This window comes from Caretta caretta, chromosome 3, assembly GCF_965140235.1.
Source record: "Caretta caretta isolate rCarCar2 chromosome 3, rCarCar1.hap1, whole genome shotgun sequence".
Taxonomy (NCBI): Eukaryota; Metazoa; Chordata; order Testudines; family Cheloniidae; genus Caretta; species Caretta caretta.
Genome location: NC_134208.1, coordinates 51,323,740 through 51,350,441, shown reverse-complemented (window position 1 = coordinate 51,350,441; position 26,702 = coordinate 51,323,740). Strand labels below are relative to the sequence as shown.

At 43.2% G+C, this 26,702-nt stretch overlaps 1 protein-coding gene across 1 annotated transcript in view; it reads left to right on the top strand.

The window, feature by feature from the left end:
* EYS (eyes shut homolog) overlaps positions 1-25,299 on the top strand; it is a 1,269,973-nt gene extending 1,244,674 nt beyond the window's left edge. Inside the window, exons 37-38 of the mRNA XM_075126509.1 lie at positions 14,441-14,602; positions 23,158-25,299. Of these exons, the coding sequence (XP_074982610.1) occupies positions 14,441-14,602; positions 23,158-24,353 (1,358 nt within the window). The 3' untranslated portion in view covers positions 24,354-25,299. The remainder of the gene's footprint in view (positions 1-14,440; positions 14,603-23,157) is intronic.
* Positions 25,300-26,702: the final 1,403 nt, after the last annotated feature.

Sequence of the window (26,702 nt, the reverse complement as noted above, 5' to 3'; positions counted from 1 at the left end):
CTGGCAAGTCAAGTGTAAAGTATAATTAGGCAGGGCAAAAAAGAATTTGAAGAGCGACTAGCAAAAGAGAAAAAAAAATGCTGTTAGTTTTGTAAGTACATCAAAAGCAGGAAGCCTGCTGGTGGGCCACTGACGTGCTAAAGGAGCACTCAAGAAAGACAAGGCCGTTGTTGAGAAGCTAAATGAGTTTTCATGAGTTTTCCCTGCAAAGGATGAGGGAGATTCCCACACCTAAGCAATTCATTTTAGGGGTCAAATATGAGGAACTGTACCATATAGAGGTGTCAGTAAAGGTGGTTTTGGAACATACTGATAAATGAAACAGTGATAAGACACCAGAATCAGATGGTATTCACCCAAGAGTTCTGCAGGAATGGAAATATGAAATTGCAGAACTACTAACTGTGGTATGTAACCTGTCACTTAAATCAGCCTATACAATATTGCAAATGTGATGATGATTTTTTTTAAAAGGCTCCAGACTCAATTCTGGCAATTACAGGCCAGTAAGACTAACTTCAGTAGTAGGAAAACTGGTTGAAACTATAGTGAAGAACAGAATTATCAGACACACAGATGAACACAATATGCTGAGGAAGAGTCAACGTGGCTTTTGTAAAGGGAAATCATGACTCACCAATATATCAAGATTCTTGGAGGGGGGGATCAACAAACACATAGACTAGAGTGAACCAGTAGATATAATGTACCTGGACTTTTCTGAAAGTCCCTCACCAATGGCTCTTAAGCAGCCATGGGATAAGAGGAAAGGTCCTCTCATGGATCAGTAACTGGTTAAAAGAAAGAAAACAAAGGGTAGGAATAAATGCTCAGTTTTCACAGTGGAGAGAGGTAAATAGTGGGGTCCTCCCAGGATATCTACTGGTACCAGTGCTGTTCAATATATTCATAGCAATCTGGTAAAAGGGGTAAATAGTGAGGTGGGAAAGTTTGCTGATGATGCACAATTACTTAAGATTGTTAAATCCAAATCAGACTGCAAAGAGTTACAAAGGGATTTCATAAAACTTAGAGACTGGGCAAGAAAATGGCACATGAAATTCAATGCTGATAAATGTAAAGAAATACACATTGGAAAACAATCCCAACTATCCATACAAAATGATGGGGTCTAAATTAGCTGTCACCACTCAAAAAAGAGATCTTGGAATTATTGTGGATAGTTCTATGAAAACATCTGCTCAATGTGCTGCTCAGTCTCAAAAAAGCAAACAATGTTAGGAACCTTTAGGCAAGGGAGAGATGATAAGACAAAAAAGCTCATAATGCCACTACATAAATCCATGCTATGCCCACAGTTTGAATACTGTGTGCAGTTCGGGTTGTCCGGTCTCAAAATATATATATTAGAATTGGAAAAAGTACAGAGAAGGGCAACAACAATGATTAGGAGTATGGAACAGCTTCTGTGGGAGAAGAGATTAAAAAGAGTGGGATTGTTCAGCTGAGAAAAGACAAGTGGCAGGGGGATATGGATATACAATCATGACTGGTATGGAGAAAGTGAGTAAGACAGTGTTATTTACCCCTTCATATAACACAAGAACCAGTGGTCACCTAGTGAAATTAATAGCAGGCTTTAAAAAAACATAAGGAAGTACTTCTTCACACAACACAGTGCCAACCTTTGGAACTTGTTGCCAGGGGATGTTGTGAAATCCAAAATTACAATTGGATTCCTTAAAGTATTAGCTAAATTAATGGAGGATAGATTCATCAGTAGCTATTAGCCAAGGTGGTCTGGGACACAACCCTATGCCTGTGCGTCCCTAAACCTCTAACTGCTAGACACTGGGACTGGACAACAGGGAACGGATCACCCGATAAATTGCCCTGTTCTGTTCATTCCCTCTGAAACATCTGGCACCGGCCACTGTGAGAAGACAGGATACTGAGCTAGATGGACCATTGGTCTGACCCAGAATGGTCGTTCTTAAGACTTTTGAAACACCCACCTCCAGTTTATTCTCTGCCAAATAATTCACTTTGCAATTAGACTGGCAAACTCTAAGAACCCATCTTGTCAGCTCTTCCTTATGTGAGTAGTAGTCCCACATATGACTCCCCATGTGAGGAAGAGTGGGCAGGATCAGGCCCAAAGATGCCTCTTTCTCTGCAAAAAGAAATAATCTAAAAATGTCTGTGTCAAGAATGTGTGGCTCTATCACGCATCATTATTTATAAAACAGCATAACATTACCTTCTTTCATGGTCACTGAAAGACTCTCTGAAGTTCAACTATACAGACACAGAAAACTTCCATAGCCAATGTGCACATTTTAGAACCCTGAGCCTAAACAATACTAAACCATATACACACAGCCCTTCCTTCTTCGCTTTTTATTCCTCTTCTCTCTCCTGTTCTCGGTTAGCATGGAGCGCATTTGGTTCATCTTCCTCATATGAGTAGTGCTATTTAACCCACTTAGGCTACTTGGCCCAAAGTAACTGGGAGTGGGAACAGAGTGAAGACGCAATGATGCTTCTCTGACCAAGCTATAGGAGTGCTGAACTATAGGATTGGTCTTGATCCATTGGAATTCCTCTGGGTACACAGCCAGTCTATAATCTAGACACAGTTTAGGAGATTCTTAAAAGAGTCGAAGGAGCTGCACTCTCAGAACATATTAGCAGGTTACCTGGTTGTCGTGCTGGATACTTTCTTTGGGTGACAATGGTGTAATATGTGAAAAGATGCTGTAGATGGCAGTATTGGAGAACCATTGTATATGGCTTTAAAAAAAAGAGAGAGATCACAAAACATATATAAACTTTAATCCAGATTTGTTCAGCAATTTGCTACCCTTACAGGGAAATTACTGGACTGTATGTTATGGTCAGTATGCTCAGATGCCATGGTGATCGTATCCACATATAGACATACACATGATATTAATTTTTTTCATGTACTGTACAATATAAATGGGCACATGGGAAGATTACTATTTACCATAACATGTGTTTAAAGGGCTTGATCAAGTGCTTTTGCAAATTCAATTAAAATAGTTTTCTTTGGTTTCAAGGAAGCATTATGGAAGGATAATGCTATTTTGGAAATCAAAGTAGTTCAGCTAACAAGTAGACTGTTTATCTATGTAACAGTCCCTTAACTCTCCACAGCTACAAACACTGATTGTCTGTGTTGCTCATGAGGAAAAGACAGCCAACCTGTATTTTGCATTGCTGCACACCTGACTTAACATGCTCAAATACTCCCCCAACCAGTAAAAGGATGCCCTGAATTCCCTGATAAACAAATGAAATAGACAATAATCACAAGGTGGACTGGCCATGTTTGTCAGCTCCCATGCAGTTCTAAGCTAGCTCATCATTCTCCTACAGTTGCAACCAAACATTACAGAATTGTGCTGTACAGAAAATGCATGAAAACCTGAAGATAAAGATGGCTAGGAACCAAAGGTCAACTAGCTAGTCCGTTTTCATTGTCCAAGTTGAGTGACTCAAAAGAGAGAACAGACTAACTGGTGAAATTAAAATTTGAGTTTTAAAATCCTTAGATTTATTAAAATAAAGGCATTATTTAAAAGAACACACACCAAATTTTCTTACTTGTATTATTATATTAGGCCAAACTAATCCCTAGTGTGATTACGATGAAGATGACCCATGATTTTTAGTTTAATAAATTCTTTTTTTTAGACATATACTGTGCTATATATATAAATGGGGGGGGGGCTTATCTGATAGCACAGTTGTTCCTAAGTGCTGAATCTGCAGACTATTTTGGACTTGGAGGAATGCAGTACTGTACTGCTGTTCCAATGCATTTCAATCATTTTTTTAAAAAAATATAACTGCAGGCACTTATTTACTTGCTATTTTGAGACATAGTAAGTATTGTTTCTCTTAGTAATTCATGCAACACTGGTCCAATCAAGCTCTATGATTCACTGGAGATTTTTGAAACCTGGTGGTAACATGCCAAAAAATACCTCTGCATGGTTGCTATGGCAATCATTCTCTCTAAGGATAAAACACACTTTTAAGTTTTGTCTACAAAGAAAAAGCATCTAAACTTTCAGATTTATCATCACCAGCCCTGTACATTTAGTATTCACAGAGGGGACACGTGGAAAAATCATGCACTTATATAAAAAAAAAATCTCTGTATAATTTATAGTGCCAAGTAGAATAAAGTGCTGTCACTGGGCTAAATTCATGTTGTGGTTTAATACCATACATTAACTCCTTGGTGGTAAACAGAAGGCTGGTGAAAGGCAAAACAGTTATTACCTCGTTCATACCTAGGTGACCATGGGTGAGGAGCTGCACCGGCAGAAATGTAGTCATGTTGATCTAGCACCTCTCTCAATGATCTCATCAAGGAGAATTAAAGCTGTCACCAGCTAATATGCACACAGAAGGATGGTGGTAGTATTATCCAGCACCTGACCCATCAGGATCAATGACCCTGAGCCACAAGGGGTCTCACAGGACCAGGAAGGTGTAATTTACATATCCCTGCACCATATTTATCCCAGCTGACCCATGTACCTTAAGTTAGGGTTAAAATCTATTAAATGACTTATCTCGTGGAGGTGACTGGCCTCATGGAGGTCCCTGTTCCCCCGCCAGGAGCAGGGGGCAGCTGCCTGGGCTTCTCACCTCCCTGTTCCCCACCAGGAGCAGCTGCCCGGGCTTCTCAGCTCTCTAAGCAAGGAAGCAGGGTAGGCCTCAGCCCAGCTAAGAGTGGGGAGCCAGGGGCAACCGAGCTGCAGCTGCCCAGCTTTGTTGTCAATTTCATGGCTCCAGCATGGAGCCAACAGCTGATGTAGGTAAGGCAGTGTCTATCAGGACCGGCTCTAGGCACCAGCAAAGCAAGCATGAGCTTGGGGCGGCACAATTCCAGGGGCGGCGTTCCGGCCAGCCTTTTTTTTGCTTGGGGAGTTGTGCTCTCGGAGCGGCAAATCTTTTGCTTGGGGGCGGCAAAACACCTAGAGCCGGCCCTGGCGTCTACATAGACACTCTGTCGCCCTAACTACACCGACATAAGCCCTACACCTCTTGTGGAGGTGGCGTTACAATGTTGGTGTAGCCGGGCACTTACATCAGTGGGGCAAGGTAGGGTTGTCAACTTTCTAATCGCACAAAACTGAATGTCCTAGCCCAGCCCCTTCCCTGTGGCCCCAGCCCTTCCCTGCGGCCCCGCCCCCGCTCATTTCATTCCCCCTCTCTCGGTGGCTCGCTCTCCTCCAGCCTCACTCACTTTCACTGGGCTGGGGCAGGGTGTTGGGGTGCAGGAGGGGGTGAGGGCTCTAACTGGGGGTTAGGGCTCCAGTGTGGGGCCAGAAATGAGGCATTCAGAGTGCGGGAGGAGGCTCTGGGTTGGGGTGAGGGCTCTGGGATGGGGCTGGGGATGAGGGGTTTGGGGTGCAGGAGAGGACTACAGGCTGGAGGTGGGGCTGAAGGATTTGGTGTGCAGGAGGGGACTATGGGTTGAGGCAGGATGTTGGAGTGCGGGATGGGGGGTATGGGCTCTGGGCTGGGGACAGGGATGTGGGGTTTGTGGTACAGGAGGGGGCTCAGGGCTGGGGCAGGGGGTTGGGGCTCAGGGTTGGGGTGTGGGCTTACCTCAGGCAGCTTCCAGTCAGTGGCGCAACAGGCTCCCTGCCTGTCCTGGCACCATGCTGTGCACCAGAAGTGGCCAATAGGTTCAGCTCCTGGACAGAGGGGCCAGGAGGCTCTGTGTGCTGTTCTCGCCTGCAGGAACTGCTCCCTCAGCTCCCATTGGCCATGGTTCCTGGCCAATCGGATTGTGGAGCCGGTGTTTGGGCTGGGAGCAGTGCACAGAGCCCCGGGGTCCCCCCGCCTAGGAGCCGGACCTGCTGGCCACTTCCGGGGTGCAGGGCAGTGCCAGGACAGATAGGGACTAGCCTGCCTTAGCTCTGCAGCACCGCTGAGTGGAATTTTAATGGCCCGGCCAGCAGTGCTGACCGGAGCTGCCAGGGTCCCTTTTCGCCTGGGCATTCCAGTCAAGAACCAGACACCTGGCAACCCTAGGGCAAGGCTGTAGTATGTACACTGATATAATTAGGTCAGTGTAAGCTGCTTTACAGCAATCTAACTGTGTAGCGTAGACCAGGCCTTAGTAAAGATCTGAGAATTTGGTCCATAATTATTAATTGCTAATAGCTCAGCACTGAGTAATAGAGGTTCATTTAATACAGTCCCACAGAAAAACAGCATGGGGATTTCAGTAAAACATAGGCCATAGCCACCTATATAAAGATTGATCAAGTAGCACTTCTCTTCAGTGATACCCGGGACAATAATGGTTGCAATCATGGCAAAACCACAGCCTTTATGATTTTTCCATGGCACTAAATGTATTATTTCTTTTACTTCCCAGCAAGCATTAATAATGTCTCTGGAGGTGTTCTCCCAATTGGGGCTCATCCTATTTAAAAAATCATGACTCTGGTGGAAATCAAGCTTTCAGATATGCTGTTTACTGCTACTGAATGACTGCTGGTATCCTGTATGTCTGCCTTCTATCCCTAGCAAAATGGAAAAAAATGCTGAGTGAAAAAAAAAAATCAAGAAACACAACAAACAGCACTGGTTTATTAAGAATGAAACTTGCCAAGATCTAAAACTCATTAGAGATCTTATACACTTTCTCACTTTCTCAAAATCTTACTGCCAAAAGTAATTCAGAGTACAGGAACAAGGGATTCTATTCCCATTACTTTTTAATCCCAAAGGCGGATTAAAAAGGCGCAGGTGGTCTGCGACCTATCCTGGACCTGCAAGACTTGAACCACTTCCTAGCAAAGCTGAAGTTTCTCATGGTCTCCCTGGCCTCCATCATCCCCTCCCTGGATCCAGGAGACTGGTACACCAACCTCGATATGAAGGATGCGTACTTTCACATCGCCATCTTCGAGGGACACAGACACTTCCTCCAGTTTATGGTAGGTCCCAACCACTATCAGTTTGTGGTCCTCCCAATTGGCCTAGTGACAGCACTGCAGGTATTTACCAAGTGCATGTCAGGGATGGCTGCTTACCTCAGACATCAGGGTGTCCTGATCTACCTACACCTCAACAACTGGCAAGTCAGAGGCAGCTCCAGGTCCCCAGTCCAAAGGTATGTTGCGATGCTGTTAGCCACTTGCTGTCACCGCAGCCTGTTGGTAAACAAAAAATCCATGTTCATTCCGGTTCATTGGAGCAGTGCTCGACTGGACCTGCGCCAGGGAATTCCTGCTGCTGGAGAGATTCATGGCATTGACGGACCTCATCGCGGAAGTCTTCGTGTTTCCCCTGACCATGGCCAGGGTTTGCCTGCGCCTCACCAGGTTCCAGGTGCAACCCCTGCAGCAATGGCTGGCGACGGTCTACTCCCAGTCAAGGGATCACCTGGAAAAGGTTGTTACCATCCCCGCGATGGTACTTACCTCACTGCGATGGTGGACCGACCGCGGGAGAGTCCTGGAAGGAGTTCCCTTTGTCAGCACTCCTCACTCAGTCAAGTTGGTTTCAGACGCCTTGGACCTTGGCTGTGGGGCACGCCTCAGCACTCTCCAGACCCAGGGTATGTGCTCCCCAGAGGAAACGACATTACACATAAATGTCAAAGAGCTCAGGGCGGTGCACAAAACATGAGCAGCCTTCCTTCCTCACCTGTCAGGCAGAGTGGTCAGAGTCTTGACGGAAAACATAGCTTCAATGTTCTGCATCAACGGACAAGGGGGAATGTGATCCTCGGCACTCTGCCAAGAAGCGCGCCCTCTCTGCAACTTCTGCATCGACCACAGAATCCATCTAGAAGAGTGTCACCTTCCAGGTCCCAAGAACACGCTAGCAGATCACCTAAGTAGGGACTTCTCCTCTCACCACGAGTGAGCGCTCCACCCAGAGGTAGCCGGCACAATCTTCCAGAGGTGGGGAACTCCCCAAGTGGATTTGTTCACCACCAGGCAGAACAAGAGGTGCCATAGGTTTTGCTCCAGATGGGGTCTGGGCAAGGGCTCCCTTTCCGATGCTTTCCGTGGGCAGGAAGCCTGATATACGCATTCCCTCCGATTCCACTCATCAGCAAGGTCCTAGTGAAAATCAAGAGAGAGAAGGTGTGGGTTATCATGATCACTCCCATGTGTGGCCTTACCAGCACTAGTTTGGAACACGATCAAGCCTGGCAGCAAGCCCTCCGTGGCCCCTGCCGAACTGACCAGACCTGCTGTCACAGGATCATGGTTGACTCTTGCACCCAAATCTCTCATCCCTCCACCTCATGGCATGGATGTTGCATGGCTGAACCCTGAGGAACGGGCCTGTTCGGAAGAGGTCCAGAACGTCCTACTCAAGAGTAGAAAGCCCTTGACGAGACAGACTTACCTGGCAAAGTGGATGAGGTTCTCCCACTGGATGGCCGAACGGGGCATCTCCCCTTCACATTCTTTGGTGCAGTCAATCTTAGACTACCTGCTTCATTTGAGGAACCAGGGCCTGGCACACTCCTCTATCAAGGTAAATCTGGCGGCCATTTCCTCCTTTCATCCACCAATCCAGAGGTGGACTGTTCTCCCATGACATGATGGTCAGGTTCCTCAGAGGTATTGAGAGACTTTTTCCACAAGTTCGGTCCACAGTGAGATCTCGACTTGGTTCTGTCAGGCTCACGAGCCCTCCCTTTGAGCATTTGGCCTCGTGCTCCCTATCTCACCTATCATGGAAGGTAGCTTTCCTGGTGATGGTGATGTCGGCGAGGTGAGTCTCCGAGCTGCGATCCCTGACCTCAGAACTGCCGTACACGGTCTTCCATAAGCACAAGGTCCAGCTCCGGCCTCATCCGGCCTTTCTTCCCAAGGTGGTGTCTACTTTCCACATGAGCCAGGACAACTTCCTTATGGTCTTCTTGCCAAGTACCATGAGACTGGTGAAGAGAGGCACCTTCATTCTTTGGATGTAAGAAGGGCCCTGGCTGTCTACCTAGGTCGGACAAAGCCTTTCCATAAGTTGACTCAGCTTTTCAACTCTACAGCTAATAGAATGAAGGGCATCCCGGTGCCCACCCAGAGGATTTCTAACTGAATCACCTCTTGCATTCACACCTGCTATGAGTTGGCGGGAGTCCTTCCGCCACTGATCATCAGAGCCCACTTGACCAGAGCACAGGCTTTTTCGGTGTCCTTCCTGGCTCACTTCCCGATCCAGTACACCTGTCGAGCCATGATGTGGTCCTCGGTGCACGCGTTCATGGCCCACTGTGCCATCACTCAGCAGGCCAGAGATGACACTGGGTTCGGCAGAGCTGTGTTGCAATCTACACATCTGTGAACTCCTACCCACCTTCAAGGGGTATTGCTTGAGAGTCACCTACGTTGAATGGACACAGGTAAGCACTCTAAGAAAAAGACAAATTACCTTTTTCTGTTACTGGTGTTCAAGATGTGTTGCGCTTGTCCATTCCACCACACACCCTCGTTCCCCACTGTCAGAATTTCTGGCAACAAGGAACTGAGGGTGTGGGGGAGCGGCAGCACCTGTTATACTGCAGCATATGCATGCCACTGCAGGGGGCGCCGGAGCCGGTCCTCTACGGATACTGATGAGGGAAAAAACTTCCGGCACCAGTGCATGTGGCAAACACACACATCTAAGTTGCAGGGACATAAGAAACGCATCTTGAAGGACACCAGATACAGGAAAAGGTAACTGTCTTTTTCCAGTTCACTTCTTTGGAGCATGGGGCCTAACTCATTACCAATTATTCGTCTTATTTCACACAACATTCTACAGTGTGACCATCTTTTATGATTATATCACTTCCAACCCTTCTTGCTTCAAAGTTGCAAGAGTCAGGAGAAGATTCCAGTGAAAGAGGTCTGCTAATAGGTCTGCGGCAAAGAGCTGTCAGAGGAAGCTATTGCAATGAAACTGCACAGACAGTGTGCTGGGAATGTGCTTAAGCACCCCCTGTTTACACCTGCTGGGAATTGGGCTGCAAGAATTGCCCAGAGAACTGCCTCACTGGCGATAGCAATGGACAAGACAGGACTTCTGAGCATGGCAGGATTGGCCAAAAGGGCACAGTACGGGGAACCTAACAGATAATAATGAGTACTACAGGGAAAGAAGAATGTGCTTCAGCAGTAGTAGTTGCAGCGACAACGTGCTCCCAGAACTCTGATTGGTCTCAAGGGATTTAGAGTTTATTTGTCTTTATAACATTTAGCGATCTGCTGGCTTCATTAGATAGCTCTGAAAGTAGGTATCTACTGGTAACTGCAGACATAGTCTGGTATGGAACAGGACAGTTTGTTTAAATATCTTCTGTGCTTATTTTAAATGCAATTAAACTGCATAATAAGAGGGTTGGTGGCCTAATTATAACAATATAGTGATACAGTACTATTCCTGCAAACTTGGCTTCTGAAAGGACTAACACAAAAGTCCATTTTTCTTAGCTGTTTTGGTTTAGAGTCTCTCTCAAATGTGTACGCCGAGTACCAAAATCATCCTGCTGCCGCTACGTCCCACCAGTCAAACATCAAAGCCAAGAAACAAAATAGGTGAAGTGCATTGCTAAGCACACAGCAGTCAATCAGTTCTGCATTGACATGATGATACTTTTGCATACACTGTCCTAACAGCAAATTTAAGAACCTACATTGTCTTATTTTTTGATTTAAGAGTTTTATAATATACTGTTGTTATAAAGCTGAAATGTTATTCTAAACTAGAGCTGTGCAAATAACTGATTTTTTGGTGTGCTGGCAGTTTGCAAATGAGTTGTCTGAAAAATTGTATCAAGCTCTATCCTGACCATCTCTGTTCTCAAATGTACTTAAAGCCATGTGATCTCAGCAATATGGGTTCATATTTCCATGTATCTGTCAAATCACGTAATTTTCCTGCATGCAGTAGCTCATTAGGGATCAAATGGCTAGGCAGCAGTTCTGCAGAAAAGGACCTAGGGGTTACAGTGGACGAGAAACTGGATATGAGTCAACAGTGTTGTTGCCAAGAAGGCTAACGGCATTTTGGGCTGTATAAGTAAGGGCATTGCCAGCAGATTGAGGAATGTGATTGTTCCCCTCTATTCGACATTGGTGAGGCCTCATCTGGAGTACTGTGTCCAGTCTTGGGCTCCACACTACAAGAAGGATGTGGAAAAATTGGAAAGAGTCCAGCGGAGGGCAACAAAAATGATTAGGGGACTGGAACACATGACTTACGAGGAGAGGCTGAGGGAACTGGGATTGTTTAGTCTGTGGAAGAGAAGAATGAGGGGGGATTTGATAGCTGCTTTCAACTACCTGAAAGGGGGTTTCAAAGAGGATGGATCTAGACTGTTCTCAGTGGTACCAAATGACAGAACGAGGAGTAATGGTCTCAAGTTGCAGTGGGGGAGGTTTAGGTTGAATATTAGGAAAAACTTTTTCATTAGGAGGGTGGTGAAGCTCTGGAATGGGTTACTTAGGGAGGTGGTGAATCTTCTTCTTTTGAGGTTTTTAAGATCAGGCTTGACAAAGCCCTGGCTCGGATGATTCAGTTGGGGATTGGTCCTGCTTTGAGCAGATGACTAGATGACCTTCTGAGGTCCCTTCCAACCCTGATATTCTATGATTTTACAAGATAATGTACAAGCATTTAGGTTGGCCCAAAGCACTCCAGTAGTTCAGCTAGTCAGTCCTATTGCATTGTGATGACATGAACGGCTTATTTTCTGAGACTGGGTATTAGCTGTATTAGAAAGAATTTATTTTACACTAATAGAAATAAATGCTTATCTCAGAAGTGTCAGCATAAGGTATGTAAAATGAGATTTTCTATTCCTTTTTTGCAAAACAGAAAATCATGGCTCTTCTGTGTTCTTTGTGCGGTCCTTTGAAATCACTACTTTTCTACCCTTATACACTCTCTCCTCAAAGGACCTGTATCATATCAATTTTTGTTCGATGTAGTCTGTCTGTGCCCGGCTTCCAGACCCCTCAATGCAGCTCCAGTGTCCAAAAGAGGATACTAAATAGCAGTGAAACACTCCACCGCCTGGAGTTGAGCCGTTTACATCCACAGTCCTTGCTGACGCCCTAGGGAGAACGGACTGAACTAAACTCAAAGTGAAACTGGATCCCTCATGCTGACAGCCAGACACAGTTAATCTGTGTACTCTATACCCAATGTCTCCTTTTGAAAAGCAACATATTTAAACGTTGGGTTGACTCTTACAACAGAGTCCTTCTCCATATAATTCAGACTGTGAATATTTTTTCTAGCAGAAGAATAGTTTTGAAACCCTGGGGAAAGCAAAGAACATATATTTAGAAACAAGAGTGACTGTTAAATAGTAATTTCCATTATCCGTTTTGTAAACAATAATCATGCTGGTTTTTGTTTACAAAATGGATAATGGAAATTACTATTTATTACATATTGTAAAACCAAGGACTGGAAAGTCCAGAACAGGGAGATTTTTTTAATAGCCTTTCATGCTACCTTTTGTACTCCATTTTCATGGTGTATTTTAATGGCATATACTACACTAATTCTGGTTGGCAGCTTTTATTACTGCTAATTATTAACTAATAATTGCTACTCTTGGGAGCATGTCTTCATCATTGATGTGTCATCTTTCTAGTATAGTGCCCAGAAACTTTACATTTGTGACATAAAAATATTCCTAACCATATACTTTATCTAGATTTTTATTCTAGGTCCACCACCATGGTATCTGTGTGTTGGGGGGTTTTCATTTGTTTAATAGGTTTATATGTATTAAATCGAGATGGTCAGATTTTGATCACAGTTATACCAATGTAAATCCAAAATAACTCTGGCGTAATTGGGATCAGAACCTGACATTTATTCTGTATCATTACAAAGATGTGAATATTTAAATGATAAATTGAGGGCATTTCCTCAAAGGTAAGAGCTACAACCAATAAAAAACTAAGTATGAAGCGAAAGGCCAAGGCAAGGTATCATTATTACTATCTGTACAGCAGAGATACTCAAGTTATTATACTGATTTGTCCAGTGATTACCCTAATTATGTCTCAAATGTTTTTTATAATGGCTATCTTTTCACTGGAAGAAAAGCTGAAATAGTTTAGAGCAGCATAAACAGAACTGGGTGAAAGCAATTGATCCAACCATGTTTATTGTGGGCATAGGGAAGAGGACTACTAAGGACAATAACAAATCAGAGTAACAGACCTGTGTACAGTCCATACGTCTACATCAGATCTTCTGTCTTACTGTTGGAGACGCCTCCATGCCAGTATAATTTAGAATTTGAGCTACAGAATGGTTCAGTGTAATTATCCAAAAGTACTTTTTAATCATCAGAAAAATTCCTGTATTAAAGTTTGCTTCTGCACATGGAAGAAGGCATTGCTTATTTGTACTCCTAGAAAAAATAGCTTGATACTTAACTTTTAAAAGATTTTTAGATTATACCTACATTTCACTGAAGCTGAATTCTAAGGAATTCCCCTTATGTATTAATTTCACCATGAGGACCACGGACTTAGACATCTTATTGAAAATAATGTACAAAAAAATAAAATGGCATGGGATCCTGTAGCAACGCGATGACTCACTGGTGCGGCACCTCCTGCTGGTCATCCTGGGAATTAGCTCTCCAGAGTACCCTCTGCAGGCCGGTGTCCCACTTGCTTCAGGCCTCCTGTGTCCCCCTCAGACCCCAGTGCCCCTTCCCTCTGGGTTCTGCCCTCTGCAGTTCCCCTGCAGTCTCTGGGTCTCCCCCGCCCCAGGGAACCCCCACCTTGCCTCAACGGCTACTGCCAGTCCTCATCTAGCCCCTGCACACTGGGGCAGACTGCAGTCTGTATCACTCATCATCGACAAGGAGGGTTTGGACCTGCTGCCTTTGCCTAACCTTGGGCTGCCCCTTTGCAAGCCCAGTACCTGCTTTAGGCCTTCAGCAAGGCCTGAAGGCTGGGGGTTTTCCAGCCTGGAGCGCCCCAGCTCCTCTGGCCTTTCCCCAGCCCTTCACTCTAGGTACCCTGGTGAGCTCCCAGGCAGCCAGGCCAGTCTCTCTTCACAGCTAGAGACAGAGACTGCCTGAATACCTGGCTCACAGCCTTTTATAAGGCCAGCTGTGGCCTGACTGGGGCATGGCCCCAGCTGTGGCTGCCTTCCACATCAGCCTAGCCTTTGGCTTGCAGCCCCAGCGCTCTCCCAGGGCTGGCTGTAACCCTGTCAGGCCCGGAGCGGGTGACTACCCCGCTACAGATCCTCTCGCTATTGATTTCAAATCTGTGCTCAGGTTATGTTTAGTCTTGTGGAAGGAGACTAATTGAAAGTATTGCACTTATGAATGATGTAAAAAGGCTACAGAGAATCAGTTCTACCATGACAGATTCCCTTCCACTAAAAAAAACCCAACCTTTTTATAAAAGATATTTTTCCTTCCTGTATTTTCCAGCCTTATCCATCAGTGATGCATCTTTCAGAAGTAATGAATCATCGTGGATGTCATTTGCTTCCTTTCATATCCGACACAAGACTCACATCCAGCTACAATTTCAGCCTCTTTCTGCAGATGGTATCCTTTTTTATACTGCCCAGCACCTTAGCCCTCGATCAGGTAAGGACTTTCAGGGCTCTGTCCACAAGCACTGGGTCTATCATGCATGAGGGTTCTTTCTTTAAAAAGAAAAAAAAAACATAAATCTAAACAGTACAAATGTTCAGTCTTCATATTAGTGGTCAGCGTCCATTTGAGTGGCTGTGGCTTTTGAACTTTTCAAGCAAGCTCTTAAAAAGTGGCATAATATAACAAATTTTGGGTGGATCCAAAGCAAGCATGTACTTCTTTTTTGTCATAAAAGTACAAGTATGGGGGAGCTACCTAACGGAGATGGTCCAACAAATATACATTGAAGGATTTAAATATAGACATTGGAGCCAGCCCTCCAGCTGTTGTACGCTTGCATAGCTCCATAGGCTACAATGAAGTTATGCCAATTTACATCAACCGAAGATTTGGCCCATATTTTTAAGAGACCAAAAATAAGGAAATGCAGAAATTAGCTGAACTGAAGCTCAGAGAAAGTAAATGGAATACAGAGAGCTCATGAAGTTCATGGAGAGTTTAAGTATTTATTATACCTAAAGATGGATCAATGCTGACAAGTTTGCTGTTGCTAGAAAAATATTTACCTCAGTAAAACATGTGAGTCCTGTACTTGCTAGACAGGCAGAATGATACAATTAGAAGTAGCCAAGTATAACTGTTTTACTATGTATAAAATATTTTAAAACCTTGATAAGTTACAATCACATTTTTAAAACAGTATGGCATAAAAACTTATTTTCCAAGCCGTGTATATAAATTTTCAAATCTAGTATTTTAATTGTATATGGAAAATTACTTTATTTATATATCTTAACTTTATAATACATTTCTCTAGTGTCTTTCATAATTTTAGACAGAAACATTTCTTATCACTGCATAAGCTATTATTAACATTAAAGCACTGGTGAAACTTCCCAGCTGGATGTCAAACACCAAGTTATGCAGAAATAGGGATTTATGTACTGGAAAATAAATAAATAGTTGGTCATATTTTTAGATCCCTTTGTTCAAACCCTAAATGATTTTAAAATGGTCAATAGACACGCTCAGCCACATGCACAAATGTTACCACCTTCTCATTCCCTACACAGATGTCTTAATGGGCTATTGCCAGGTGAGATTGATCTGTTCAAATTATGAACCCAGTGTAGGTTTCAAAGAAAAAAGATGGCACAATGTGAAACACAAATATATTTTTTGCTAAGAATCCTTTGTTAGGCATCTTTGGTAAGTTTGTAATTAAAAAAGCAGTCTGGGATTGTACATGAATAATTTCCTCCCATTCAAACCAAACAATTTCATGTGGCAAAAGATATCTCAGAAAAATAGAATAAAAGAAAAAAAACCCCAATTTATCTAGCTCAAAAGAAATAAAAAAAGTCAAAGATCATGATAGCAGCTGGTACAGACAGAAATTAACCACCCCTTTGGTGGGATCAAAGGGAGTGCACGAAGAGATTCTACAGCCTTTTTAAGTTAGGCTGCAACTGGTTAGCATGAACATGCCCTGTTTCTATTGCTATTAGTGAGAATGTTTAGTCTGTTCTGGAGAGAACATTTCTTAAAACCATCATCCTGAGCCATACAAATTTCATTTCAAATGTTTTTCCCCCAAAATACTTCCCTTTCCTCTTAACAAAAGTTGCTGTCTATGGAGTAATTTAATTGCTTTACAATTTTCATACCACTCATTCTCGTTGCACTGAAGTTTTGAAGGGTTTCTAAAAAGCTAATCTTGCAAGCTCTTTACATATGCCTTCACGTAATCCCGTCAAATCCAGACAGAATTAGACTAATGAAAGACTCAGACGTATTCTTAGCAGCCAACAGATGTGAAAGGGCTTTCTTTTGCAGATTAGTTTACAAAGCACTTTATATAATGCCTTTTCTTTTTACCTAGTTATGTAAGATTTAATAAATGAATTGGTTGTACAAAGCACAACGCACAAATAATTGAAAAGCATCTCTTTTCTATTCTCCTCTCTCACTACGATGGACTGTTCTTGAAAAGAAAATACCTCTGACTTCACAACTAATGTAGAGATGCTAGTGACACATAGGCTGTCTCATTGGCACAGTTGTACAGGGGGTGTTACTAATCTGCTTCTGAGCTTCAGACTGAGCTGCAGACACAGGCTTTTGTTGTCATACTGAGCTCCTAGAGGCATTGCTTTCACCTGTGCCAGGGATATTTTCTTAAGGATGGACCTGTAATCAAGATGGTCTCTGTTGTCTAGGTCCTTAATGTCAGCCAGCCAGGACATCATGGTTCTGGCAAAGCAGGTACTGGCCCAGACAACTAAAGCCGCTGAAGAAGATTTAAAATCCCTCCTGAGTCTTCCACCTTTCTGTCTGTTGTGTCCTTGTGAAGGGGGAAAAAAATCCCTTCCTAATGAAAATATATTCTTTTCTAGTGATGCCACCACAGCATCTACCTTTGGTATATCTGTAATTTGAGGGGGGGGGGGGGGGCAGGAGTTGGTGCTTGCATCTTTTAAAATTTGATTGCATGTCTACTTATAAGGCATTTCCTCTAATCTCTGATTACATCTTCAAAGGAAGAGTGAAGGAATATTTCTGGTTTGGGCTGAGATTTAGCTGATGAGACTTTGCCCTTTGCCTTCTCATCTAAAACCTCATTGTCAGGCTGGAGCTAAACAGTGGACACTATTTTCCTGTACCCTGAAACAAATTTTGAGGGGAGCTAAGTGGAAATGGGGTGGGGTAGAGAGAATCCTTTCCTGTTGGTTTTTTTTTTTTTCTGGTCATATTCTGAGCCTAAATCAGAAAGCTGTCCTCCCTCACTAAAGAAGGTGGAGTATGAATACATGGACAAGTATTGCTCAGCCTTTGAATATGTTCTTTCCCTTTGTGTGTTTCCAAGATTTGTGGGCTTTTTTTCCCCTTTTTCACAAAGTTCCTGTATGGCTGTGGCCAGAGCAGGGTATCTTTTGGCTTTTATACCAAGAGCCTTAATCTCCTTGGCTATATTTCCTTCTGCGGCCTCCTCCTCTGGATCTAAAGCCTACATTTTGGGTGGGCGTCTTTTCATAAGAATCCTTCTCTCTTCTTGGGAAGAAGGAGAGGTTGGCAGGAGTCCTGTTTCTTTCCCCAGGGTGCTAAGAAACTATGTAAGAGTGGTGGGAAGCAAAGGGGACTTTAAGAGGCTTTTCCTTGCTGATTTGGGTTGCTGCAGAACTTACCCCCCAGGAATTTGGTTGAATAGTATCCCCCCAGACCTTCTCCCTGAGGCTCTCAGAGCACACCTTTCTGCAGTGGCTACATGAGAGAAGGGATGCCCTGAGAAGCTGGTCTGACCTTGAACCCCATGTCTCATGACAACAGATAGTTCATCCTTTTTTGAGCCTGCAAAAGCTGCCTCATAGGTAGAGCACAACTGTGATTTAGTCTAGCATTTGCAGGTCTGCTGTGCTATACCTGAGAGGGAACAGAAGAGTCCCCCAGGAGAGGCATTGCAGCAGCAGATCCAGGTCGTTGAAACCAACATGCTACCAACTCAGGGGAAAAGGAGGGTAGAGCTTGCTGCTCTCTGAAAGGCTTTTACAAAATCAAGGTTGGCAAGAAAGCTGTTGGAAGCAAAGCAAACTGCCACTGACCTGTGCCACAAAGCCAGATGTTCTGGCAGGCTCCATGAGAGGGCATGGTCAAGTACTGACTCTATGCTGCAATGGTGAACTGCTTCCAGAAATAGCAGAGAGACGAGGACAGCTCATGTGGAGAAGTGCAGGAGATGCTGGGCTGCAGCCATAGTTGATCGAAGCTCACTTGTAATGGGGAGGAACTAGAGGAACAGCAGGGTGGGTGCTCTGCAGAGGCTGGTACTGAGACTCAGCTGGAGGAGAGGAAGTGCCAGCTCGAAACTGGAAGGTAGAGGGCCTGGCAGTTTGTTCCTCTCTCACCAGCTGCAGGGGTAGCTGGTCCCAGCCTTACCCAAATCACCCTGGTTCCTACTTGCTCTGTAAACCAAGGCCAGCCCTGTGACAGCCACTTCAGCCCCTCTGGATAATGCTCTTGCTTCTGTCTCCCCATACAGGTAACATTGGGTCCCAGCCTGTATAGTGGAACAACTAGGGGGGCAAAAATATAGATCAGCCCACACAATATTTTCAGTGCAGGGATGCTAGCCCCCACGGTCCCTCCCCATTCCGCCACACCTGGCAGTAGTTATTTAATACAGCATGAGGAGCTGAACTGTCATGGTAGGGGAAAGCTGATAGGAAGATATCCTTCTTTACTGCACCATTGGTCCAGCCTTCCCGCCCCTGCACAGATCCTTCTGGGGGAAGGTCTCCATGTGGCAGGGGACTATTCACAATCAGGCCATGGGATATTCTTACTTTATTTTAAGGATTTTTAGAAACTGAGCATTAACTCTATGTGCTTTTGTATACACCCAGAACACGCTATTACGCTTCATTAGGGTGCACTAAAACCATAAATAAAGTCCTTCCATAAGTGCCCACTGCCTCCCTGATGGACTTATATTTTCACAACAGCCTACGCTAAAACTTAACATTGCTCTGGGTGGGCTGTTCATTCAATAGTTAAACATACCAGTGTACAGTTTGTCTCTTGTAGGCCACTGGTTTGAATCCAGGCTAAGGGATAAATGGCATTGCCCCATGATAGCATGAAATAAAGTTTTGTTATTCTAATCTGATTTTCTTTGAATGTACATTACAATAACCAGATAAGCGGTCAGCAGAGGGCAAAGATTGAGTGGGCACGTGGAGACAGTCCTACCTTTGTAGCCTTAGGGTATGTACGCTTTGAGTTGGGTGAGGTGATTCCCACCTTGCAGTCATACTTGTGCTAGCTCTCGAGTTAACAAGCTAAAAATAGAATGCAGCTGTGGAAGTGCAAGATGAGGAACAAGCTAGCCGCCTCAAGTACCATTGAGTCCCTAGTCACATACTGGGGACAGCTAGCCTGTCCCCATTACATGCAAGTATGTCTCCTTGTGCTGGGAATCGCACCCCAGCTTGTAACACAGACACCCTTAGAAGTAGTCTTAAGCAGGCTTAAGACCCATGAACGAGGGTAGGGAGAGGAAACACTTTTAGCTCTCGGAATGCACTCTTTGCTTCACTTTTTTCAGTCCCCACACCATCCCCCAAATACTTGAATCCCAGTAAAGGAACAAATGGCCAAATGAAAACTGATGGCAGGTCAAATATAAATTTTATATTCACCTAAATATGCTTGCCTCTAGTTCAGTGTAGTTCAATTTGACAATCTCAGCTACCACCCACACCATTATTTATGCTATTGTTTAAAGTTTAAAGAAAAATTAAGTCACAGCTGAATTTTTGCTAGAGCCTTTGCAGTTTTAAAAGATTTAGGAAAGCTAATTTTAAAGATTGTGTTAGAGTAGCAACTGTTAAGTGTTCATAGAATCATAGAACCATAGAATATCAGGGTTGGAAGGGACCTCAGGAGGTCATCTAGTCCAACCCCCTGCTCAAAGCAGGACCAATCCGCAACTAAATCATCCCAGCCAGGGCTTTGTCAAGCCTGACCTTAAAAACTTCTAAGGAAGGAGATTCCACCACCTCCCAAGGTAACGAATTCCAGTGTTTCACCACCCTCCTAGTGAGAAAGTTTTTCCCAATATCCCACCTAAACCTCCCCCACTGCAACTTGAACAACAAGTAGATCAACTTCTACCTGTACTTTTTTTATAATACAAGTAATTAAAAATTTTGAAGGCCAGCAAATACAGGCCAGAAAATCTCCAGTACTTGAGCACTTTCCCCTCAGATCAATAGATAGGGTAACGTGCATTCTTTAGTTACTACAGGGTACCATGAGTATTATCGCCACCAGCATTTTAGTAAATACCCTGGGGGCCAAAGACAGGCCAAATGGGAGTGTTGGGTACTAATAAGGTATTTGGCTGTACGTGAACCTCAGAACTCTGTGGTGGCACAGTCTGATAGGGATAAGGAGATATGCATCTGCTAAATCCACTGAAGTAATGAAGTAACTCCAGGACAGAGAAGACATCTTAGATGCCAGGGTCTCCTTCCAAAACTTCTGTCAAGGTTCCTCCCCCACTCTGAACTCTAGGGTACAGATGTGGGGACCTGCATGAAAAACCTCCTAAGCTTATCTTTACCAGCTTAGGTCAAAACTTCCCCAGGGTACAAAATATTCCACCCGTTGTCCTTGGACTGGCCGCTACCACCACCAAACTAATACTGGTTACTGGGGAAGAGCTGTTTGGACGCGTCCTTCCCCCCAAAATACTTCCCAAAACCTTGCACCCCACTTCCTGGACAAGGTTTGGTAAAAAGCCTCACCAATTTGCCTAGGTGACTACAGACCCAGACCCTTGGATCTTAAGAACAATGAACAATCCTCCCAACACTTGCACCCCCCCTTTCCTGGGAAATGTTGGATAAAAAGCCTCACCAATTTGCATAGGTGACCACAGACCCAAACCCTTGGATCTGAGAACAATGAAAAAGCATTCAGTTTCTTACAAGAAGACTTTTAATAAAAATAGAAGTAAATAGAAATAAAGAAATCCCCCCTGTAAAATCAGGATGGTAGATATCTTACAGGGTAATTAGATTCAAAAACATAGAGAACCCCTCTAGGCAAAACCTTAAGTTACAAAAAAGATACACAGACAGAAATAGTTATTCTATTCAGCACAATTCTTTTCTCAGCCATTTAAAGAAATCATAATCTAACACATACCTAGCTAGATTACTTACTAAAAGTTCTAAGACTCCATTCCTGGTCTATCCCCGGCAAAGACTACTACAGACAGACCCACAGACCCTTTGTTTCTCTCCCTCCTCCCAGCTTTTGAAAGTATCTTGTCTCCTCATTGGTCATTTTGGTCAGGTGCCAGCGAGGTTACCTTTAGCTTCTTAACCCTTTACAGGTGAGAGGAGCTTTCCCCTGGCCAGGAGGGATTTCAAAGGGTTTTACCCTTCCCTTTATATTTATGACAACTTCATTTTCTTCATCCACTTGTTGAGCCTTCTGAGATCGCAAATGGCTCTAATATCCCCCTATGCACTTCTGTACAATGAAAAAGATGGAATGGAACCCAGAGAACTTTCATCTGAAGGAACACTCATTCCCATACCCAGATCACAGCCAGGGATGCTTGCAAGGTGGCTGAGGAGGCTTTGAAGCCCTTTTTTGAGGGTGGCCTCCATCTTTCAACCCACAGGGTACCCTTCGATAGCTCAGCAATAAAGCCCTTTGTTTCTTGAATGTCACAGAGCCTGAGGACACTCTTGTTAAAGTGCTTGCCATTGTCCGACTTGCTCCATTCATCCCTCATCACTTTCTCAAAGGAGGAATAAAGGGGTAACTGCAGCTTCAGTGGAGGATTTTGAGGGGAGAAATTTATAGAGGGGTGTAGCCCAGACAGCCAGAATTGTTATACATGCTGAGCTGCAGAAGCAAAGTTATCTTCATTGAAACACTAACATGCAAAAGCATGAAAAACTGATGTTTTGTCATATCAATATATTATGCCAGGCTTACCATGGAAACAGCAGGTGTAAAATAGATGCACATCCTGGTGTTGTACTTTTGTTTCCTATATTATTGTGCAATTTTGATGTACGGCTTTTCAAATGTGTATTCCACTTAGTTCAACCCAAAGATGAGAGGGTATTTGCATGGTACAAGTTGTACAAGGTAACAGGTCCAGTAAATAAAAATAAACTATAAAGCCATATTCTCAAATTTGATTTAAAATAGTGTGTTCATGGGAAAGATTTGGTGAGACTGGTATCAAACAACATACAAAGAACCATTAGGTTTAAACAGATCATTCTATTTTTGTACATGGTAGGTAAAGTAATTCGCTTCTCTCCCAAACTGAACTTGTAGGACATGTCCTGCACATTCCCAGCTATAGGAACTATTCCATGACTGAGGCAATGAAACTCTGCCTCATTTGCTGCAGACTTATAAAAACAGTGCTGTTATTTCTTCTCGTCCCCCACCTCAATTCCTGCCCATGTTCTCCCCTCACACCCCCCCTAATCTCGTTCTGAGAAATAGCTGAAATACATATTTTTAAAAAAATACTGACTGAGGCACACACCCAACATGGAAAATTTCAGCTGGAATGGTTTGAGTCTGGTAAAGTTACAAGCAACTGAAAAGAGGGTATTAAAATGAAGTGTCAGGACACCTTAACTCTATGACCCACTCCCAGTCTCTATTCAAGCCTAACTTAGGCTAAGTCATTATGCAAGTTAACCTATTTCCCCTTGTTTTTTCCTACCCCCCCCCCCCCACGTTCTTGTTAAACCCTGGATTTGTGCTGGAAATGGCCCACCTTGATTATCATACACATTGTAAGGAGAGTGGTCACTTTAGATAAGCTATTACCAGCAGGAGAGTGGGGTGGGGGGAGGTATTTTTTCATGCTTTGTGTGTATAAAAAGATCTTCTACACTTTCCACAGTATGCATCCGATGAAGTGAGCTGTAGCTCATGAAAGCTTATGCTCAAATAAATTGGTTAGTCTCTAAGGTGCCACAAGTACTCCTTTTCTATTTCCACAGGTGACTTCCTATGTATATCCTTAGTAAATGGATTTGTACAGCTACGCTACAGCCTTGGTGACAAGATAGTCATCTTACAGTCTCTTCAAAACGTGTGTACAAATGGAAGTACATGGCATTTCCTTAAAGCTGGAAGAGTAGATAATGAAGGTTACCTGGATCTGGATGGCATCAACATTACGCAGAAAGCCAGTGCCGGAATGACTGCCCTCGACATAAACACAGATTTCTATGTTGGAGGAGTGTCATCCTTAAATCTTGTCAATTCAATGGCAACAGAGAATGAACCCATAGGTTTCAGTGGGTGTATACGAGAAATTATTATAAACCACAGAGAACTAAAACTCACTGAAGCAGACCCTAAAGATGGTTCCAATGTAGGTGACTGTGATGGAACTGTTTGCGGTTATACAGTGTGCAAACATAATGGTAAATGTCAAGTTCAAAACTCAGGCTTTTCTTGCTTTTGTCCACAACCCTGGACAGGGAAAATATGTGAACAATCGGTTTACTGTTCACATAATATGTGTCTGCACCAGGCTCTTTGTATTCCTGATCCCATTTTATTTTCATACAGTTGTGCATGTACACTAGGATGGTCAGGTAGATACTGTGACAATGAAATCTCATTTTCTACTGCAAAATTTGCAGGTAATTCATACATCAAATACATGGATCCTCATTATGGAAAGAGAGACCTCAGATTTACCAGTGTCTCTCTAAATTTTACTACCAGTCAGAGTGAAGGCTTAATTTTATGGATGGGAAAAGCTGAAGATGAAGACAATGATTTCCTTGCAGTTGGTCTTACTAATGGGACCTTGAAAGTTGTGGTTAATCTTGGAGAAAGAATCTCTGTCCCTTTAATCCACAGTAAACATTCCCTTTGTTGCAAGAGATGGCATTTTATCACCATAGCTCAAAACCAGACTTCTATTAAAGTGTACCTTGATGAATATCTGGTTCTCTTTGAAGATATTGATCCACAAAGAAAATACATTGCTCTAAACTATGGAGGCATTTGCTATTTTGGTGGGTTTGAACTTGGCAGAAAAGTAAACATAGTCACTTCAGGGCTTTTTACTCAGCAGCTATTTGGTAAAATTAAAGATGTTGTACTCTTTCAAGATTCTAAAACAATCCAATTAATTAAGGCAGAAGGCTACAATGTTTATGATGGAGATGGGATTAATTGAAAAAACCCACATGAACAAATGAGTAGGCTTATGCTCCACTCTGTCTATTGGCTAGTAGTATTAGAACAAGACTCCTTTTTAGTAACATGCTTAGTAGTTATTACGCGCATGCTGTAACTACTTGCTTGCTTCTATAAACTACCTAACTTTTTATATGGTTGGGTGAATAGCACAGATGAAAAATGGTTAAATTTATTCATGCTACTAATCTCATTTCTAGATACTGTTTTGAAAACAGGAAACTTTGATTTTATAGATTTATTTTGCCTGAGAGTTTTGTACTCTGAACGTGATAGTTTACAAGAATAAAAGCCCTGAGAAATGTTTAAATTATGGCCTCCTTTCCAGCTTCTTTAGCCCAGCATTCTCAAGTATACTATATTAGAACAGAAATAGAAAGGCAGACATCAGAAACCAGTTCTCAGGGAGAGTGATAGAGTACAGGTTGCCTAGTTTTACCTGGAATTCCTGAAAATCAACTGGCAATAGTATACAAAAAATTAACTACATTTGCCTAAGTTTTATTTGCACACACACAAGTCTGTCGTCTACTGTCATCCAAAATCCAGTACTTTTCCCATTTATTTTAATACCAAAAAGTTTCTCCGAGTCTTAGTTTTTCTTACAAATGGCCTGTAAAGCATGAAAAAATCAGTCTTTGTAGAATAACTTCATGCACATACAGTGTTTCATAGGAAAACACTGGAATTTTCCTTCAGTGGAAGTTGAGATTTTCAAAGATGTCTAGGGGATATAGCCACAGATCTCCCACTGAAGTTCAATCCTCGTGTCAGCTTAAACCTCAACCATAAAGTCCTTTTATGCAAAGTAAACAAGCTTAATTCATTTTGCAAATGCCTAGTTATTACTTTAGTGATCAGTACTTTAATCAATAAGAAATAAAACAGATATTTGTGTTATATTAATGTGCTCAGTTATGATATGGCCTCCAATGCCATTTAAATTTTTAATTTCAATTGATTGCTATTAATTTACTGTATAAATAAAATGTTTACATCAAAACAAAAATGGTGATTTCTACCTTCTTCCCTTTTATTACAGCTCAAGATCAAGCTCTCTTCTCATACTAGGAATTAACTATATATACACATACATATATACACATACAGTGTACTCAACTGCAGAGAAGAGAAATTACATGGATTTATTTCAAGATACAAAACCAGCCACTCACCAAGAATCATAAGTAAAAGGCTGGATGTCTGCTAAGACGACAATATAAATAATTTAAATCTATTTGAAGTACCCAGTGACATGTCAAATTTCCAGGCCCATTTCAGGATACATATAAAGCAGTAATGTCTCACCTATTCATCAAACTATTTCTTAAATATTAAGGGTCAACAGTCAATACTGTGGGACAGACACTTGCTTGTTCCACTTCTTTATGATGCTCAGGAAATGCAAAGGGAGCGGAAACTGCCCACAAGTCCTTTGCTGGGGATTTCTCCAGTGTGAGGTTGTCCTCAATGAGCACAGAGGTTCCTATACCTCCCTCTTCCCAGTAGACATATCAGTAACAGAGAGAAGAGTAGCTGAAGAATATTGCTTTCCAGCTACCCCCCTAATGGACTGTTGCCATTTAGCAAGTTAAAGAAGCCTACTAGGATAACTGGGGCCAAGAAGCAGGGAGGTGTAGCAGGTATATTAGGGAGGTCATTGGTTCTCAGCTTTTCCTCTTCCCCCTTTCCCAGGCTACCTCTTGGTGGGAGGGGAAGGGAGCCATCTATCCTGCTCTCTTCCCCCAAGTCTCCCACAGCCTAGCAGCTAGCCACATAATGGAGTAACCAGTCACTCTCTCCCCTTCTCCCACAATGTGATGCAGCAGGGGAACAGTTAGCAGCTTCTCACAGCACTCCAAGCTACTCCCATGGCTACAGGGGAGAATATGACAGGCAAACTGGGGAGGCAGCACCCTATACTATTGCTCTATAGTGATCAGACTTATTCAAACACTTCAGTTTAGTAACTGAAGGGCAGGAGTCTGGAAACAGATTTCCCAGTCGCCATCAACTAAAAATGAACCTATGTTAACACAGGTGTCTTTGAAAGCCACAATTGAGAGTGACACATTGGACACCACTGTTACGCTACATCCACTCAGCAAGTTTTTGAAAACGTGATGCAGCGTGGGCCAAGCTATCATGTCCACAAATTACCTTTTCAAGCAAACCACCTTAACATAATCAGGCATGCTAATTTTTTAAGGGTAGCAGTTCAGTTTCACTGGTACTGAGTTATTTTTATGATACAAACAGATTATGAGGTGGCTTGTTAGTACCAGCAGATTGGGAAGGAGACTACTAATGGGCAGATTAAAAGAAAGCC